Source organism: Oncorhynchus tshawytscha, linkage group LG33, assembly GCF_018296145.1.
Source record: "Oncorhynchus tshawytscha isolate Ot180627B linkage group LG33, Otsh_v2.0, whole genome shotgun sequence".
NCBI classification, from domain to species: Eukaryota; Metazoa; Chordata; class Actinopteri; order Salmoniformes; family Salmonidae; genus Oncorhynchus; species Oncorhynchus tshawytscha.
The window spans coordinates 15,401,535-15,421,294 of NC_056461.1; the positions used below are offsets into that span (position 1 = coordinate 15,401,535).

The 19,760-nt window shown below is 41.7% G+C and overlaps 2 protein-coding genes across 7 annotated transcripts; both read left to right on the forward strand.

Annotated features, from left to right (window-relative positions):
* Positions 1-916: 916 nt before the first annotated feature.
* Positions 917-6,902, forward strand: LOC112242219 (macrophage mannose receptor 1). Of its 5 annotated transcripts, XM_042311188.1 has the most exons (12): positions 938-1,003; positions 2,070-2,108; positions 2,438-2,746; positions 3,013-3,178; positions 3,295-3,401; positions 3,930-4,070; positions 4,239-4,277; positions 4,523-4,855; positions 5,042-5,434; positions 5,603-5,971; positions 6,176-6,267; positions 6,376-6,902. In XM_042311188.1, the coding sequence occupies exons 2-11, from the start codon at positions 2,075-2,077 to the stop codon at positions 6,232-6,234; spliced, it is 1,950 nt and encodes a 649-aa protein (XP_042167122.1). In that variant the 5' UTR covers positions 938-1,003; positions 2,070-2,074; the 3' UTR covers positions 6,235-6,267; positions 6,376-6,902. The 5 variants fall into 5 exon arrangements, with proteins under 5 accessions (XP_042167120.1, XP_042167122.1, XP_042167119.1 ...); XM_042311186.1 differs by having other exon boundaries at positions 917-1,003; positions 1,964-2,108; positions 3,930-4,277; XM_042311185.1 differs by having other exon boundaries at positions 3,930-4,277.
* A 381-nt stretch (positions 6,903-7,283) lies between these two features.
* Positions 7,284-19,602, forward strand: LOC112214240 (mitogen-activated protein kinase 11). Of its 2 annotated transcripts, none has more exons than XM_042311191.1 (12): positions 7,284-7,523; positions 13,351-13,480; positions 13,590-13,648; positions 13,855-13,966; positions 14,485-14,514; positions 15,020-15,067; positions 15,187-15,301; positions 15,518-15,589; positions 16,053-16,132; positions 16,372-16,450; positions 16,639-16,812; positions 17,018-19,602. In XM_042311191.1, exons 1-12 carry the CDS (start codon positions 7,411-7,413, stop codon positions 17,089-17,091), a joined length of 1,086 nt encoding a protein of 361 aa, XP_042167125.1. In that variant the 5' UTR covers positions 7,284-7,410; the 3' UTR covers positions 17,092-19,602. The 2 variants fall into 2 exon arrangements, with proteins under 2 accessions (XP_042167125.1, XP_042167124.1); XM_042311190.1 differs by lacking the exon at positions 7,284-7,523 and adding an exon at positions 7,976-8,258.
* The last annotated feature ends 158 nt before the right edge of the window (positions 19,603-19,760 follow it).

Here is a 19,760-nt window from a genome sequence, read left to right on the forward strand (position 1 = left end):
AGAATTATGTGCCCACATCCAAGTGGCAGCCTTCATGGAACTGACAGTATCGAGGCAGACAGACAGACAGTTGTGGGTGTGACAGTATGACACTATCCATGTTATGAACCTAAACAACATTTGGATGTCATTTGAATTTTCACTGGTGTCATGGTGTGTTGGGGCAGCTATTTCAGTCATAAACACAGGCTCATGGATAGCAGGGGAGGGGTGTGGGGTTCTTGTCCTTATTCATGTTGTTGATGGCTGTTATACATGAATCAACTTCATAACAAAGTCATCATGTAGGCCTAGCAAACATGATTATCCACATCAACATAGAGACAAGGAAGTAAAACCACATCCTAATGTATCTACTTGTACAGTAGCACTGAAATCCAACAAAATTACCCGTATGGACTACAACATGTCCATACCAGGAACTGTGGGCTTTTGTACATACAGAAACACATTGAACTTTGTTTACACAATTGGGGATTAGGCTGCCATAACCCTTCAGGTACCACATAGAAAACAGGACTTTATTTACAATGCATTGGGATGTCGGAAGGTTCCCTGCTTTGCCTGGAACTGAGAGAACTCACTGACACAGGTTACAATAATATATTTGGTGTTTTCTTTGTTACTTTAACCACATATCTTCATGTCTCATTAATCAGAGTAATAATGGATTGATTCCTATTTACCAAATGTACTGCAAATTATTGCCACAAATGTGAATTTGATACACTAACAGAAATGTACATTTGATCAAGCAACGTAGATGTACTGTATTTCTAACACTGTATAAAGTCCACTGTAATAACAGAGAAAATACATTGGGTCTATTGGTCAGTGTTTGTTTATGTGGAGGGAGGGGTTGGAGCTGAAGTTTCAGCATCTCCTGGGTGTGTTCACCTGGTCAGCAGAGAGGGAGGAGAGAAACTCTATAAACTCACCTCTCTTTTCCCGGTCTCCCCATCTCACAACCAAACTATGGGGAGGGAAGAGGACAGCTAACTGGGTAGGTGTGCCATCATTTCAAGCTGCATTATACATTATTATCCCGATAAACTGAAACATTGTGCTTTTCTATGAAGAGGTAATCATTCAGATATGTTTGCTTAGTAATCTGTGTACTTTGATGAAGTTGAGACTGACTACACTCGTAAAGTGGCATAAAGTGCCCAAAATGCCAGATGGGCTGGTCCACTTTTAGCCAAGTGAGCCATTCTAACTTGTTTTTTTGATCACTATCTGGCTAATGATCACTATCTGGCTAATAATCTGGCTAATAATCGGGGCCTCAAGGTAGAAACAAATGGGCCAGTGTTGGGTCATCACAAAGAAAAAAAATGGGCCAGTGTTTTAGAAATGAATACTGGTCCCAGTCCACCCCTGCAATCTAAGAAAAAAAGGGTTCCAAAAGGGTTCTGCAGCTGTCCTCATAGGAGAACCTTTTGAATAACCTTTTTTGTTCATAGAATAATATTTTCCTCTGTGAAATGGTTCCACATGGAACCCATATGGCTTATTCAAAGGGTTCTCCTATGGGAACAGTCAAAGAACCCTTTCAGGTAGAAGTCAAATCTAATTTGATAACAATTGTTTGATAACAATGTGAGTCAAACATATCTTATGCATATCATAGAAATTGTGGAAATCAGTAGATATAGAGAGAGACTTGAGACGCTTTTAAATCTCATCACATTTACCTGAAATTAGACTATATTTTTGACTTCTTTCATAGTGCATGTTTGGTTAATGAAAGTTTATTACATGTAGTGTTTCCTTAGAGTAACTGCAATGCTACTTTGGTAGTCAAATCACCTTATCATCATTTTGTCATTTTGTTTAACTGGAAAGGTACAATACAGCCTGTTAACTATCAGAAGGAAATTGTGCACATTAGTTCAGACTTCAAATCGAACAAAGAGACAATTCCTTCTTAAATATTTTGTTCTACATGAAATCTTTCAAACAGGTCTGGACTGACAAATGATTGTGTTTTAACATTTTTTCACAACAACAATACTTCTCTTGAGTTGCAATATAAGGGCTGGGAGCATTAAACCACAATCTCTTCACAGTGGTCATGATACAGCCAGTACTTCTACTCCTGCTACTGGGTAAGAGATCAGATGGGATGAATATTCCTCTTTTGGTATTATAGACCAACCTGCTATGACTTATCTAGTTGACCATGTATTCAAAGTAGTTGGGTAGAGTTTCAGAACCTGTCAACATCTATTTATGTACAATGAGCTTCAGTTTAACCAACATTTAAGATGACATCTACAGAACTCTCTCCTTGAGTTGACACAATCATATTTTAGTACAGTGATTATGAAGTTGAAATTCTAGCCCTAATGTTGATGTCGGTGTCACAATCTAAACAGAGAAAGTGATTGACCATCCCAAAAATAACATCTTTCTGATGTGACATTTATCCCCACAGCAGCCATGTCCTCACCAGTGTTTGGGACTGAGATATCAGTACTAGAGGGAACCTCTGTTACCCTTGTCTGCACATACCTAGGGGATAAAAAGTTTGAGACATGCTGGGGCAGATATTGTGGATTATTTCAGTGTACTGATCCCATAATGGAAGATAAATCCAAATATAAAATTAACGCTGAAGTTGGAACAATGAATCTCACCATTTTAAAGCTACAGCCAACAGACCGTGGGAGCTACTGCTGCAGAGTCTATGTCCCTGGATGGTTCAATGATCTAAAACAATTCTACAGCCTGAAGGTAGTCAAAGGTAAGTGTTGCTCACATCAGACGATGGGTTAACAATGGGTTTTGCTCAGTGCAGATGTCACCTTACAGTAGGAAGGAACATGAAGGTTTAAAGTCTTCATCTCCATGTATGAATGTTATATTAGTGCATCACTATTGTGTATCAGTTTGTTCTCTCGCTAACAAATTCTGCACTACTGGTAATATCCTTTTGCTGCCTAGTTTATCTTTATCCTGTGTCCCTTTCTGATGGTCTGTGTGGTGAAATACAGTATGTCTTGGTTACAGGTTGTGTGAGGGACCTACTGGACAAAGTCCATTTTCTAGAGAACAATATTGCGAATCAGCCATTTACAACCAAAAATGCAAGTCAGTGCAGGCAGGAATGCACCAAAAATGACACATGCCAGTACTTCACATTTGTTGATGAAAACGCAGGAATAATAGTCCACAGGTACATGCTCAAAAATTATATTTTTATTGGTGGACAAATAAAGGCAGCAAAATCATTTTTGAATCAGCACCATTCTGATAACTACTACCACATTTTTTGTGATATTTATCCCACAGAAACAAATGTTTCCTGAAGGCCTCAACTGGTCATACGCCTGAAATTACAATACAGCACCTCCAACATGCAACGTCAGGCTACTCTCTGAGAAACTGCAGTGGTAAAGGTGAGTACATACAATGACATGACTTGATTCATCATTTGTTTTGGCCATTGAATATCTAGCCAATATCTAATAATCACAGAGGTAGACTTTGTTAATAGGCCCTCTTAAACAGGATAACATTGACATGGATATCAAACTCTGTCATGTTGTGTTTCTGTTGATTCCATCATCTCTGTTGAAGGTGTAACTTATTGAACGTCATCAATCAAGCATCAGAGCTCTTTGAAGAGAGCCGTTTCAGACCAATGATGTGTAAACTCTATAGAATACTAGTATAGAATACTATCACTACTATGTATTCACTTTTAATCATTGATGCACAGGACATGTCCATATTCATAAAACAAATTGGTTGGAGGATTGAATGAGTTTGCAAATGTATTAATTTGCCTCTGTCATGTCTTTTTTACTCTGCTATAAAACAGTATGTGTTTCCTATATTTTAGAATAGTGGAAGCTAAAGATGGTCACGTTTGCCAATCAACACAACAAGCAGTCTGATAAGCATTTCCTCTGTATTTCAAACAGTCACCTACTCAGTCAAGAAGTACAGCCTCGTCCCTGAGAAGAAAAACTGGACCGAAGCACAAGAATACTGCAGACAACACTACACAAACCTTGCCATCATACACACAGAAGAGGATTGGAAGGCAATTCAATCCTCTTTGGGTAATTTCAGTGGTGATGTGTGGATTGGGCTCCATAGGTCTGATCCAACTGAAAAGTGGAAGTGGTCTGATGGAGAGGACTTCATGTTCTTTAACTGGGAAAAAGGTTTTGGTGTCCACACTGAGGGTCATGACTGTGTCTTGTCTATTTCATCTCATTGGCAACCAGTGAATTGTGCAGCTCTAAGTCAGTATATGTGTCAACAAGGTAAGGACTGACTAACTCACTCACTGTCTCTTTCTTTCAATGGAAAATCCAACTTGTCATTTAACAAATGGGATTGATTGATTGTACAACACCTACTCTAATACTGTATTCTTCATCTAATCAGATCTCAAGCACTTTATGAATTAGGTTATCACCTGTAACTTCCAAGTTAATTTCTTATTGTGTTTAGTCATTATCTGCCTCATGAAATCAGATGTGTCACTTTTCACCTTCCCTCCTGTAAGTTCGTCATGGTAATGGAACAACAGAGAAGGTGTATGAGCTGATGCCTGGGGCAATGATGTGGCAGGATGCTGTGACAGACTGCAGGACAATAAAAGGCAGAGAACTGGCGAGTATCTGTAACCAGAAAGAACAGGAAGCCTTTGATGAGTTGACTACAGTGGCCACCTGGATTGGACTTAAGCACAACAATAAACGATGGGAATGGTCAAACAGAGAACCATTTCCGGAAAGTGAACCTACCTGGGTAGGTAGAAACTGTCAACAGCTGAACTCAGACAGAAAATGTACTCCAAAAGATTGCTCTAATCAAAGTGCTTTCTTTTGCTATGGAGGTGAGTTCAACATTGTAAGAGTGTTTTCAACCTTTTCAAACAGTCAGTGATATGACTAAATTGTATATAATCTCCATAAAGAAAATCCTAGTTTACTAGAAGTACATTGTTTTTGTATCAATGATAAAAATGACAGGAAACTTCAAATGTACTTAAATGTATATGTATTCTACTTCATTGTGACAGACGAACGTCCACTTAACACCACTGGGGATACGACCACTCCCGTTACCCCTGAAACCACCAGCCCTACTTCAACTGGACCTCCCTCTATCAAGACGTCCACCACAACAACTAACACTTTACTACCTACTACTATTAATGGACAGTCCAATACCTCACCACCTACCACCACTAATGGACAGTCCACCACCTCACCAACTACCACTACTAATGGACAGTCCACCACCTCACCAACTACCACTACTATTGGACAGTCCACCAAAACACCAACAACCACTACTATTGGACAGTCCACCACCTCAACTTCCAGTGGACAACTGACCTCATTAGGTCCCACCTCCCCAGACAGGAAGTCCACATCCTCCCTCAGTAGTACAACTTCTCCACTCCATCCTGGTGAGTGTCAGCATGGAGCTACATTCTGTACCAATCTGCACAAATGTGTACAAGTGACAGTTGTTGGGCTTTTAATGACAGACAAGTCCTTGAGAGAATTTGTGGTTTTGTGTTAGTGCACTTCCATTAACATTTGTGCAATTTCATGTTTGTTTCTTATCCATGCAGATTACCTGACCTACTTCAACGAGTCCAAGAGCTGGATCAATGCCCTGGAGTTCTGTAAAAGTCGTCGCTCCAACCTGGTGCACATCACCAACCAGACCGTGCAGGCTGACTTGACCCAGCTCCTGGCCAATGTGGAGCTGCCATGTGGGGGTGTGTGGATTGGTCTGGAGCGGTCCATCTTTGAGTGGAGCGCCCCCTGGCTGTGGACCAGTGGTGATGTTGATAAGGTGGTGAAGTACAGAGAGTGGCACAACTGCTTCCCCCTCAACCCCATGAATTACCACTGTGGTAAGATGGTCCGGGTTGGTAACAGAGAACTGAAGTGGCTGGATGCTTCCTGTCATCAGGAATTACCCTTCATCTGTCAAGGTGTGTTGCTTTTCTTTTGATCTTCTATTTTAGGGCTTGTTAATAAGTGGGGTGGAACATTCAGAACTTTGCAGATAGACAAATATTACATAGAAGTGTCATGGTTTAATGCGGAATAGAGATTTACTGTCTTGACTGTCATGTCAGCTCTATGGAATGTATTACTTAATGCAATGCTCTGATCATACCTCCCTTTTGAAAAAGGCTCAATCTACATCCCAGCCACCCCTCTCTACAGTTGGCTACTATCTGAATTGCTCTGAGGGGCTCAGAGTCTATACTCACTACACTCGGTGGTATACTGTTGCTTAATTATCTAAAACCAAATGCAAGGCCTGGCAATATAAGATACATTGATGACCTCTCCTCCATGTCCACTCATACTGTCCATGATGTTTCAACAGATCTCCACCAGAGGGCTCACCATGGCAGCCTGGACAGTCTGCAGACAGACACCACACTGATCTGCCAGAGAGACTACCACACTCAAGGTCTGGAAGGAACCTGCATTTCAATTCATTATATTGTTACACTACTATTACTACTTTTCATATTATTACTGTTATTATTATTTATATTACTATTATTACAACTTTTTATTACTTTTATTTATCATTTTCACTATTACATTATATTACTTAATGATACTGTATGTTCATTCATAACCATTGCTATTTGACTGTTATTAACTGTACTAATTTGATTGTTTAAAAATAGAGTTGATAAAAAGTAAAGAAGATTATTAAAATTAAAATGTAGTATTTCACTTTTGTGTGATCACTGTAGCCTACTGTAGAAGATGGCCAGTTAGCCTAGTGGTTAGAGCGTTGGACTGGGGCTGATAAGGTAACAATCTGTTGCTCTGCCCCTGAACAAGGCAGTTAACCCACTGTTTCTAGGCCGTCATTGAAAATAAGAATATGTTCTTAACTGACTTGCCTAGTTAAATAAAAGGTCAAATTAAAATAAATAATTACACTTGGTATTGTGTTAAAAGATTTATGCATTTAATGCGACAACTGTGACTTCTGTGAAATTGACACCGCTGCTATATTGATGCAACAATGTGCCATAAACCCTAAACTGTGCAAAAACATGCATTTTGGAGACATAAAAAAAGGGAAATGATAAGGTTTACATAGGCTATGGGTAACAATATTATTTGCAGGAGCCTATCCTAATAGATTAATGAGAGGAATCGCTCCCCTATCTTATCCCCCCCTTCCGCGCCGCAACCCCCATATCTGAGACATCGTCTATTACCAGCTCTATCTCTCTACTTACACTACCCCCTTCTCAGAAATATCGAGAGAGATAGAGAGAGAGAGAACAAGAGAGAGAGAGCGAGACGGCCAGCAGCTCCCCTCTGTGCACCAGTTACCGCGGATTGTGCAGACAGAGCTGTCAGTCCAGTCCTAAAAAACTTATTCACTGTAAAAATGTCGGCCAGATCAGGCTACTATCGGCAGGAGCTGAACAAGACTGTATGGGAAGTTCCCGAGCGGTACCAGAACCTGACTCCCGTGGGCTCTGGGGCCTACGGTTCGGTATGGTGAGTAGGCTATATGAAAGAGGGAGGGGCGAGGCTGTCCATACACACAATACAATGCAGATGAAAAACATAATTTAGCCTTATGATTTGTATTATGAATATACATTATTGGATAATATTGGAAAAACAACAAGCCTATTTATAGCCTATTCTCATTATTATTGTGCAATTGCCAGCCTATTATCATTATTATTACTGAGGATGTTTTTATTGTTATTAGGCAGTTATTTGGCCTATTTGAATTCAAATATAATCCATGTTCATGTAGCCTAGTTATTTTAGTTGTTATGCACTAGAAAATCCTCAATGTTATTTTCATTTTTGTTATTAAATGTCGATTTACTAGACTACTCTATTGGTATCAATATGATGCTGTCATATAGGCTACGTTTCCAATTGTATTGGTTTATCTGTCGTTGACACCATTCCCAAATACTGGGCGTCATCAGTCCAACGGCAGACTGTCTACAGTTGTTGCCTCTCGGTGCGGCTTTAAACACCTTAAGCTTCGCATGTACATTAGCTGATTCAGTCTGCCCCATACGATTCCCGCACCGAAAGGAAACAACAAGGAGTTATCGCGTGCAACCACGCGCTACGGAAGATCCTCTGAATCGTGACAGTTCTCAATAGGATTTCTATAAGGCTTTTTGGGCTACTGATAACAGGGACAGCACTTCGGCGGGATCTGCACTGAACAACCTAAGGATGCATGACACATCTGTATAGCCATGGGTATGTGTAGGGGCTACCTCAGTGTTGCTGACTGCAAAAATCTTGTATTTTTGTATTTTTTTCAGACATTTGTGCTGTTATGGACTTTTATCTTTGATATGTGTATGTTCACTTCAGATAGTGAAGAGGGTCCTAGGGAAGAAATCTCAACATTGTATTCATTTACTCATGTATTCATGAGTAAATACAAGCTCTCTCTTTCTTTCTCTCTCTCACACACACACACACACACACACACACACACACACACACACACACACACACACACACACACACACACACACACACACACACACACACACACACACACACACACACACACACACACACACACACACACACACACACACACACACACAGCTGTCTAGCCCATTGAGGTGCTTCTTATAGGCTACATTTCCACATGAACAAGTTCCTCTTTTCTCACAAGTGGGTTGGGCAATATTTCCTTGTTTTAATTTTTGAACACTCTTTGTCTGTTGCGGGAGAATAGACACCGTTGCCATGGCGAGGTGTCATGGTGATGTGTGCACCTCAACTTGAGTGTCATACATGCAATCCATATTGATCCATGCATGGGAAGGGAAATGAAGTGCTTGCCGGTTTCAATATCAACTTTTACTGTAACAGCACTGGTAGATAGATTAGATTGACATTGTAGGCAGAGCTCTCTTTGTTGTTTATATGCTGGTAAAACAGCCAACCATGGCCTGTCAATCCAATGCTTTTTCATCTCCTAGGACAGAGGGATGTGAGGATGTGATCTTCTGAGTATCAGCCCAGGGAGACAGACAACAGACATCTGTGATGCAGCAGACATGGAAGAGAAGGAAGGCACAGAAACTACATGTTAGCCCAATAAATATCTAAGCCTTTATTGGTCCATTAGATTTAATTGAAGCTTAGCCTAGCTGATTGATGGGAAGAACTGCAGTGTTTTACTACTCCACTGAGAAATCATGGTGAAATCGGCACAGTTATGTCTGTTTGATTTGATGAAGACCTTGGAAGCTGAGTAGATAGACATGGTAGCATTGCTCTAGCAACAATTCAAACAAAAGACTATCCCTGTGTCTGCTTCTTTTGACGAATACAATTCTCAAACAGTTAAAAACAAAACTCATTATTTATGTGGATTCACAAACACATCTAATACACCATCAACCAAGATGCAGAGCAATGCAGTCATGTGATCTTCTACCCCTACAAAATGGCACCACTGCTCATAGTACCAGTCTAGCCAGCAAGGGCACTCACATTCTTGCACACAATCTCCCATCTCTCTTTAACTTTTTTTCTCTCTCTCTCTCTCTCTCTCTCTCTCTCTCTGAGCCCTGCATTGTTCAGGCTGAGCTCCACCCATTGTCACCATCTTCTCCATGGCAGAGCTGATTGATTAGCAGAGGGGTGGGGGTTTGGGAATTGGGGAGGTATTTTATAGGGGGTTGGGACTGGGAGAGCCTTGGGAGTCCATGGACATTATTTCTGAGGATACAGAGGAGAATTGGAGTCATTATATTGATCCTTGGTGCTCCTCAATTTCCCTGCAAAGCCTCCTGAGATTGTTTGCCCGAGGTCAATGATCTGATCAGAAAGGCTCATATAATGAATATCAGATCAAATCAAAAATGTCACATGTGCCTAATACAGATGTAGACTTTACTGAGAAATGCTTACTTACGAGCCCTTTCCCAACAATGCAGAGTTAAAAAGTAAGAAAAATATATACAAGGAGCACCGGTACTGAGTCATTGAGCAGGGGTACAAGGTAGTTGAGGTAATACAGTATGTAGATGTAGGTAGGGGTAAAGGCGACTAGGCAATCATGATGATAAACAGAGTAGCAGCAGCGTATGTGAAGAGTGTGAAAGTGTGTCTATCCGTGAGTGTATGTGTGTGTGTGTGTGTGTGTGTGTGTGTGAGTGTACGCAGTGCGTGTGTGTTGGAGTGTCAGAGTGTAGTATGTGTAAGTGTGTGGTAGAGTCCAGTGAGTGTGCAAAGAGCCGGGGGAAATAAAAAGGGGATCAATGCAAATAGCAGTGGTGGAAAAAGTACTCAATTGTTATACTTTGAGTAAAAGTAAAGATACCTTAATAGAAAATGACTGAAGTAAAATACTACTTGAGCAAAAGACTAAACGTATTTGGTTTTAAATATACTCCAGTATCAAAAGTAAATGTAGTTGCTAAATAATACTTAAGTATCAAAATTAGATGTATAAATCATTTAAAATTCATTATATTAAGCAAACCAGATGACACTATTTTCTTTTTTTAAATTTACGGATAGCCAGGGTCACACTCCAACAGACATATGCTTTATTTGTCAATTTTGTGTTTAGTGAGTCCACCAGATCAGATGCAGTAGGGATGACCAGGGATGTTCTCTTGATAAGTGTGTGAATTGGACAATTTTCTGTCTTGCTAAGCATTCAAAATGTAACAAGTACTTTTGGTGTCAGGGAAAATGTATGGAGTAAAAAGTACATACTTTTCTTTAGGAATGGAATGGAGTGAAGTGAAGTAAAAGTTGTCAAACATATAAATAGTAAAGTAAAGTACAGATACCCCAAAAAACGACTTAAGTAGTACTCTAAAGTATTTTACACCACTGGCAAATAGTCAGTGTAGCCATTTGATTAACTGTTCAGCAATCTTATGGCTTGGGGGTAGAAGCTGTTCAGGAGCCCTTGGTGCTCCGGTACCGCTTGCCCTCCGGTAGCAGAGAGAACAGTCTATAACTTGGGTGGCTGAAGTCTTTGGCAACTTTTAGGGCCTTCCTACTACACCACCTGGTATAGAGGTTCTGGATGACAGTGAGCTTGGCCCCAGTGATGTACTGGGCCATACACACAACCATCTGTAGCACCTTATGGTCGGATACCAAGCAGCTGCCATACCAAGCGGTGATGCAGCCAGCCAAGCTGCTCTCAGTGGCGTAGCCATCAGACAGAGGTATTATTGTACCTGCACTAAAGCAGACTCATATCACACATTCACTGTATACCATGCAGAACATCACATAGACACATGTATTAGTTTTCCATCATTACACCAGCAGACATCAAAAATCATATATGAATGTGCACATTTAAAATGCACTGGAATGTCTGAGATTTTCACAAATGTGGTTGCTACTTCAAATAGACTGTATTCCAATAACTGGAAAGCTTTTCATAGACTGCAAAACACCAGTCACGCGTAATGACAATAGTTGTCATTCTTGAGACATCGTACTGCCACTTCCCTTCGCTTTCCCAAGTCGTATCATTTCTCATTTCCCGCTCAGCATTGCAGACTGCAAACCCCTAATTCAATTTCAATGGTTACTTTTCCTTCCATCAGTCTCCTGAAAGGAAGTTGGAACGTCTTGGCCAGTAATATAACTCTAATTCGTTCTGACTGATGGGTTTAGAACTTGTCCATGATACTGAACATATTCTTCACAATGGAACTGGGAAACTCTTTGTTGGTGTAACGTTATGTAACAGTAATATAGCGTTGTGCAAATGTTTGTGCTTGCACCATGAATGTTTCATTCAGTCAAATAACTCATTTCCATGTGCCTATTTCAACTCTTGCAGCAACACTATGCAAATCATGGCTACTGTGAGTGTGTGATATTTGTCAGCACATTGTGTATCTTTGTAGATGGCATATCCATATGCTTTTGTTTGTAGGGGCTTGGCTGCTTAAAGTGCTATTATCATGTCACTTCGGTGCCATTTAGCCGACGCTGTTGTGCAGAGTTTGTTTACAACGTGAGAGGACAAGCGATGGCCGCCAAAGCTCTCAGATGAAAGCACACATGAAATAGAATCTCAAGTACATGAACTGTCTATCGGGATTAACATGCAAGCTGCTGTGGGGAGCAAGATGCTGGAGAATAAAAGCAAGCAACCTTCATTTTGAATTCTATGTGCAAACAAGATGCTCTGGCAGATGCTTTCATGTTTGCCCCACTATTTCCTTTGAATGATTGTATATGCATAAGACTAAAGTCAATATAGATAGCTAGATGGAGAGAGAGAGCCAAATGACTTTGCATCAGATATTGCGTTGCTTTTGACGCCACTCTTCCCCCTCACCCACTCTTTCTGTTTTTGAAACTTGAGGTGCATTAATGTAACAGCTGATCAAACATTCTGAGATGGAAGACAGAGTCAGTTGCAGAAATCGATGCATAGACTGCTTGTGGAGTTGTTGGCAGTGAGGTAGACAGCCATGTATGGAAGATGAGATGGCTGAGGACTGGTGTGTGTCTGTGTGTGTGTGTGTCTGTGTGTGTGTGTGTGAGAGAGACGGAGATGTCTGGCTTGTGTCATGGAAAGATGATGGAGTGCTAGCTGCCTGTTTGGCAAACATATAACGGGCATCTAGCAGCAGGTGCTTCTGTGGCTGTGAATGAAATGAATGCACTTGGCGTTGTCTGAAGGCGATGCGGTCTGATTATGGTGTGTACATGGCCTTGTGTTGTACACATGGCAGGCCCCAGGTAAGGACATAGTAATGGTGTAGCGCTCCTCACAGGCTGGTTAAAGGGGTTAGCGGTCAGGTTGATAATGACAGTGATTTACATGAATGCTGTTTTAGCTTCTTGTGGAGTTGTGGCTCTGTGCTGCCTCTCCTTCCTCTGTTCTTCACACTTCCTCTGTATCATCTCCTTTACTGCTTCTTCTTTCCTTCAGTCTAGTTTCTTTTGATTTCTCAAACACTTATTTCCTGTCTGGTACTTCCTGTCCCCTCCCTCATCTCTTGCTCTCCCTCAATCTCTCTCTGACCTCTACTCTTTCTACACTCCTTTGTCTCTTCATTCCTCTATAATGTTATTGCCTAGAATCTTTTTCATTTCCCCTAACACTCCTTCTCTCTGTGCAACATCGGAATTGAGTAAGATGTTGCTCCAAATGTTGCCTAAGTAGAAATAACACTGTCACAACGAAGACGGCAGTGCAACACCAGTACACTACACAGACATCCATTTGCACTAATAAGGAATCTAATAATTTAACGAGCAACATGTTTAGAAGCAATGCATTTCATTTTTGTAAGCTGCTCTCTCTCTCTCTCTCTCTCTCCTTTGCTCCCCACAGCTCAGCATATGACGTGCGGCTACGACAGAAGGTGGCGGTGAAGAAGCTGTCTCGGCCTTTCCAGTCCCTTATCCACAGTAGGCGCTCGTACCGCGAGCTCCGGCTACTCAAGCACATGAAACATGAGAATGTGAGTAAGGAGTGGTTGAAGACCTCCCGTGTTGGCTAGTTGACCTAAATTGCCTTGATAATGCACTATAGAGTTGTAACTCTTTGGCATCAACCTTCTCCCTGAACAGGTAATAGGACTACTGGATGTATTCTCCCCTGCTGCATCGCTAGAGGACTTCCATGAAGTGTGAGTGACTACTGAACGAGCACCAGGATGTCCAACATACCCCATACAGTAATTATACTGTCATGATTATTCTGATGATGACATATTGCATTTAAATAGAGCTTTTCACCAGGATTCAAGGCACGTACTGTCTAACTGAATTGGAACATCTCCACGCACTGTTCTAAAAGTCCCCTCCTCCTCCTCCCTTCTCCTCCTCTTTCCAGCTACCTGGTAACCAACTTGATGGGGGCAGACCTGAACAACATAGTCAAATTCCAGCGTCTCTCTGATGAGCATGTGCAGTTTCTTATTTACCAGCTGCTCAGGGGCCTCAAGGTAGTTAACCCCTCAACGCATCATGTTTAGACATATTTTTTTACATACTATCCCATACACTCACAGTACAAAGCAACCTTCTCTGATTATAATTGTTTTTACTCACAAAGACAACTGTTACGTATTTCAAGATGCCACAATTAAACCTCAAACACCATCATCATGATCCTTTTTATACTATAAAACTACTGGCTATAATTTACTAGAATATCCCTTAACATCCTCTGAAATGGTATATATACTGTACCTTCACATTTGATTACAAACTCGGATATACTGCTAAGTTTGAAATCTACATTATGCCTGCCTCACTAGGCAACACAGTTAAGAAGGGACTGACCAGCAAACCTAGTTACCAAGGAATGAACAAAAAATGTAGACCCTTTTAGACAGGGGCCAATGTTAGAATACACTGTTGACCTCTTTCTCTCTCTCTCTCGCACTCCATTCTTTCCTTGCTCCTCCCACTCCTCCCCCCATCCCGCTGCCATGTCCCTTTTCCGTCTCCCCCTGAACAGTACATCCATTCAGCAGGACTGATCCACAGAGTGAGTGGTGGCTTTCCTCTTCTCTTCTCTTCTTGCCCACTCTTTTCATTTTTCCTCATCCCCTCTTATCATAAAGGCAGTCTTCTTCTGGAGAGCAATTGCCTCTCCTGAGTGCTTTGTTGTCTTTAAAGGCAATTCTGTATTTAGAATGTACCAGTATGTGTGTAAGTAGATAATATCATATTGTGTGAGTGTGTTAGAGAGATTGTGTGCTGAGAGCTTCTTGTTGCATGTGCCTGTAGGCCTAACACCCAGCTTGTAAAACCCAGTATATGTTTCAACCTGTCTGTCTGTCTGTCTGTCTGTCTGTCTGTCTGTCTGTCTGTCTGTCTGTCTGTCTGTCTGTCTGTCTGTCTGTCTGTCTGTCTGTCTGTCTGTCTGTCTGTCTGTCTATCTATCTGCCTTTCGGTCTGTCTGTGTTCATGGCTTTCTCCCTTTCTTTTCCCCTGTCCTTCAGACAGTCTTTGTGTTGACCGGTCTGTCTTTTCATGTGTCTGTCTCACAGGACCTGAAACCAAGTAACGTGGCAGTGAACGAGGATTGCGAGCTGAGGGTAATACCAGTGACCCAGCCGCCCAACTCCTCAACGCCTCAGACTATCACAACACAACCTTCCCCAACTTGGAAATGGCTATCACCATGACAACCTGTGTCTCTCTCGCTCTCCCCCAGATCCTTGACTTTGGATTGGCCAGACAGACGGATGATGAGATGACGGGGTACGTGGCGACTCGCTGGTATCGAGCGCCAGAGATCATGCTTAACTGGATGCACTACAATCAGACAGGTACAGATCCACACTCACAGAACCCAAGAATGATCATAAACCCAAGATCCTCATTTCACACCACATATTACCAGACACCTAATATTACAACCAAACACATACTCTATCATCAAACAGTTCTATCCAGAAAGAAAAATTATCTATCTATCTGTGACGTTATGGCTAATCATAAAATCCTGTTGTTATGACGACTGAATGTTAACGCCTCTGTTACAGTGGATATCTGGTCAGTGGGATGCATCATGGGAGAGCTGCTGAAGGGGAAGGTCCTGTTTCCAGGCAACGACTGTATCCTTCACTAACACAGACATGACTTGATACGGAGTGCACTATACTCCCCAACCGCTCTCCAGCGCTGTTACCGCCAATACTGCTCTATGGACACATATCAGCTCCTCCCAGATTTGCATCACAATCCCATCTAGAGATATAGCCTTTCTGTCTGAAGGGGAGGTGTATTGAGAGTGACTGAAAGAAAAGGAAGTTCACAATGGACTGAATTGTATTGACTGTCACTGTACAGAGTCAAAGACTGAAACAAATAGGAATGTGATTTACCGCTTTGTGTGTATGTATTGGGTCCTCAAATGTTGGAGTATGCTGTCTGCATAAAACGAACACTAGAACACTGTTCTAGCAAAGTCAAGTATGCCTACCCTCAGTCAGTTGTTCTACCTAAAGAGTTGGTCCTGCCAACCATATGACTTTTTCACGATCATGATGGCCCTTAATTAACCCCTCCTGATCTAAGATATCGACCAGCTAAAGAGGATTATGGAGGTGGTGGGCACCCCGACCCCTGACCTTCTACAGAAGATCTCCTCTGAACATGTGAGAAGATGGAGAAATAGAGGGAGAGATGGGAAAGTTGAATGGATCATTCGCTATATCAATGCAAATTGGTTTAATGATACTGATTATCCCCTGACATCCATTGATAGGTGTAATTGATTGACTAATTTGATGATCGATTATTCAATATTTTGCTTGTAGCATGATTGATTTCTCAATTGGCCCTGCAATGTACTGTACACATTGTCACGTGTGTGTACATTGCTTCCTATCCATAGGCTCAGAAATATATCCAGTCTCTACCCTTCATGCCCCAGCAGGACTTAGAGAAGATATTCAGAGGAGCCAACCCAATGGGTGAGACTGAGTCATACCCGATAACTGAATTTGCTGGAGGCTAATTTTAACCCAAGACTATAGTCACCCAAGGCTATGGATTACATAATGCAGCTTTGTTAGTATTATTCACTTTGCGCCTACATCTTAATCTCGGTCTCCATCTTTCTCTCTGCAACTCCATTCTTCTCTCTCCCTCCCTCCCTCAGCTGTGGATCTACTGAAGCGCATGCTGGTTCTGGACTGTGACGGGCGTGTCTCGGCCAGTGAGGCTCTCTCCCACCCTTATTTCTCCCAGTACCACGACCCGGATGACGAACCAGATGCCCTGCCCTACGACCAGACGCTGGAGAGCAAGGACCGCACGCTAGAGGAGTGGAAAGGTCAGAGAGAGAGTTGGAGGGTGGCTAGAGTGGAGGAGGTTAAGAGGGATTATCTTTTTTAAACATTCAACATTTATTTTCTGCTATGTTCTTGACCAGAACTAAACATTCTCTCTTGCTCCTCACCTTTTGTTCATCCCTCTTTCTTCACCTCATCTTCTTTCTCTTTTGCTCTCTCTCTCTCTCTCTCTCTCCCCCTATACAGAGCTGGTGTTCGAGGAGATGAATGGAATCAAAGCGCCTGTCAGCGAAACGAGCAGTCTACAGGTGGAACAGTGAAAGACAAACCCTGCCTCCTTCTGCTCGGTCTGTCCCGTCAGCTGAGGAAAGACCGCCGTCTTGTCTCCGTCTGTCTGCCAGCATTGGGGAGGCGGGAGGATCCGAAAGAAAGAGAGACTGTGGGCCAATCAGAGACAACGCTGTGTCCCCTAGAGGCATAACACCCCTCCCCTTGCTCACTGTGACTGGCTATTTGACTGCCTGTCATGAGTTTTGTAAAAGGGGAGCAGGGAGAGGGGAGGTCTGGTTGAACTGATAGGGATGAGAATACGCACATTACGACGATTACAGGGAGCATGTTTTGATAGGTATATGTTTACAGTCTGTTGAAGAGAGGTAGGAGAGAGAGGCAGAGAGAGAAAGTAGCACTAGGGTTTTCAAACCTACCCAAGGGTCCAACTGATAAATAGGCATTGGCTACAGGTCACTGGAAATCTTTGTCATAAAGACATTTTATAAGCACTCATAATGGATGTCAGTTTGTGTCTGCTTATAACACCTGTTATGTCATGGTAATGACAGAGGGTTCTAGTGAATTGTTGTCAAGAATTTCACGCATTTCGCTGTCTCAGGCACCGCTCCAGAATCTCCCGTAAGTGTTCAGTTGGGTTTAGATCTGGTGACTGAGACGGCCATGGCATATGGTTTACATCGTTTTCATACACATCAAACCATTCAGTGACCATTCGTGCCCTGTCGATGGGGGCATTGTTATCCTATGGGGGCATAGCCATGGTGGCCAAAATAATGGCCAGCCCAGAATTTTTCTACATGACCCTAAATGTCACGTTCGTTTAGAGATGGATTAGACCAAGGTGCAGCGTGGTAGGCGTAAATCTTTCTTTAATTGATGACACCGAAAAAACAGCAAATACAAAAACGAAACGCACAGTTCTGTAGGGCTGGAAAGCAATAGTACAAAAACAAGATCCCACAAACTCAGGTGGAAAACAGGCTGCCTAAGTATGATCCCCAATCAGAGACAACAATAGACAGCTGCCTCTGATTGGGAACCATACCCGACCAACAAAGAAATAGAACACATAGATTGCCCACCCTAGTCACACCCTGACCTAACCAAAATAGAGAATAAAAAGGATCTCTAAGGTCAGGGCGTGACACTAAACATGTTGGGATTTTAATGAATTAACTCAGAAACCACACCTGTGTGGAAGCACCTGCTTTCAATAAGATTTGTATCTCTTATTAACTCAATACTTTCCATTATTTTGGCAGTTACCTGTATGTAGGCTATGCATTTGTTGCTGGTATCACCCATTTCAGATTCCACTGGCTCTAGTCCAACAGGTTTTACTAGTCCCTGGCTCTGTAGAGAAACCCAAACCTATAGCTGAAGTTTACATCTGAACATTCAGCAGATACCATTACCCACAGTGACTCCCAGATGCATGCAGTTTAAATTGGATTTACAGGTCTGAATGTTGTCATTTCAGAGGTCTAATATTCAGCATGTTTTAAAGGGGCTTACGGAGGTGAACGAATTACAGGGGAATAAAATAATTCAATTTTCCTGGAATTGCAACATATACTAGCCCAAGAACTACAACAACAATCATATACACAATGCCTCAATTACAGTAGAGATAATCTGAAATACTCTTTCTCGGTTGATGTTTGACTATTTACGATCCTGTATGTGTCATATACAATTGTTGATATTGGAAACTTGTTGGATTTAAATAGAACTGCAAAAAAGATGAATGTATACAAAACTGTATGTTTAAAAAAAAGTGTATTTTCATTCTATGGTGGCATGAATTTTAACTGTACAATTTCTGCCGTATGCATTTCCAATCAATAACCGAATGTCAACTTTGTGTCATAATGCCATGACAACTCATGACAGTTGATGTCAACCAACTCAACTCTATTACAACAGTTATAACACCATTATTCAGCATGAACAAGTAAACATTTGGTTACACATATTCAGAATAAATCAAATCGATCTATTCCCTGTCTTGGTAACGTCATGAATGCGTGCATCAATCCAGTCTTGTATTCTCCCAAAAATGATTAAGTCTGTTGTTGTATGGATACATTCCTTTATGTTTCCAAGTATCACGCAGCAGCCTATCAGCCGGTATGCAGCACTATGTCAGTGGTGAGAATCTGTCATGGGCATAGTATGTTGTGGCATTATGAAAGACCACTTTACTCCAGAGTTACAGCCTACTCATTCCTCCTCCACATGGCCAAAGTTCCATCAATACTCCCAGCCCACACACACAGTAGCTTTCCAGTGCTTTATGGGTTCCAAGTCTAAGTATACATGGCCTTTTGTTTGTGTGTGTGTCAATTTGCCTTCAAGTTCCATTCTTGCATGTTTCCAACAAACATGCCTGCAGGCATCAAACTATGTCATAATCTCTCAGCCACAGAACAGAAACAGTATTATGAGAGACCACCCTTCTGATCATCATGACGACGCATGTATCCTCTTCTTCCTCTTGTCATCAATAAAAGCTCAATTCATCACCAGTTATCTTACAGTGTGTCATAGACTCATATAATAATTGTGTGTGTGGCCTACATGTACATTTTTACTTTTGAGACTGCATAAAAACAGCATCAAAGCAGAAAGGAAGTGTAACCAAGGGAGGCCAGGAAAATACTAAAATAACTTTCATCCCTATTTTTAGGCTAGG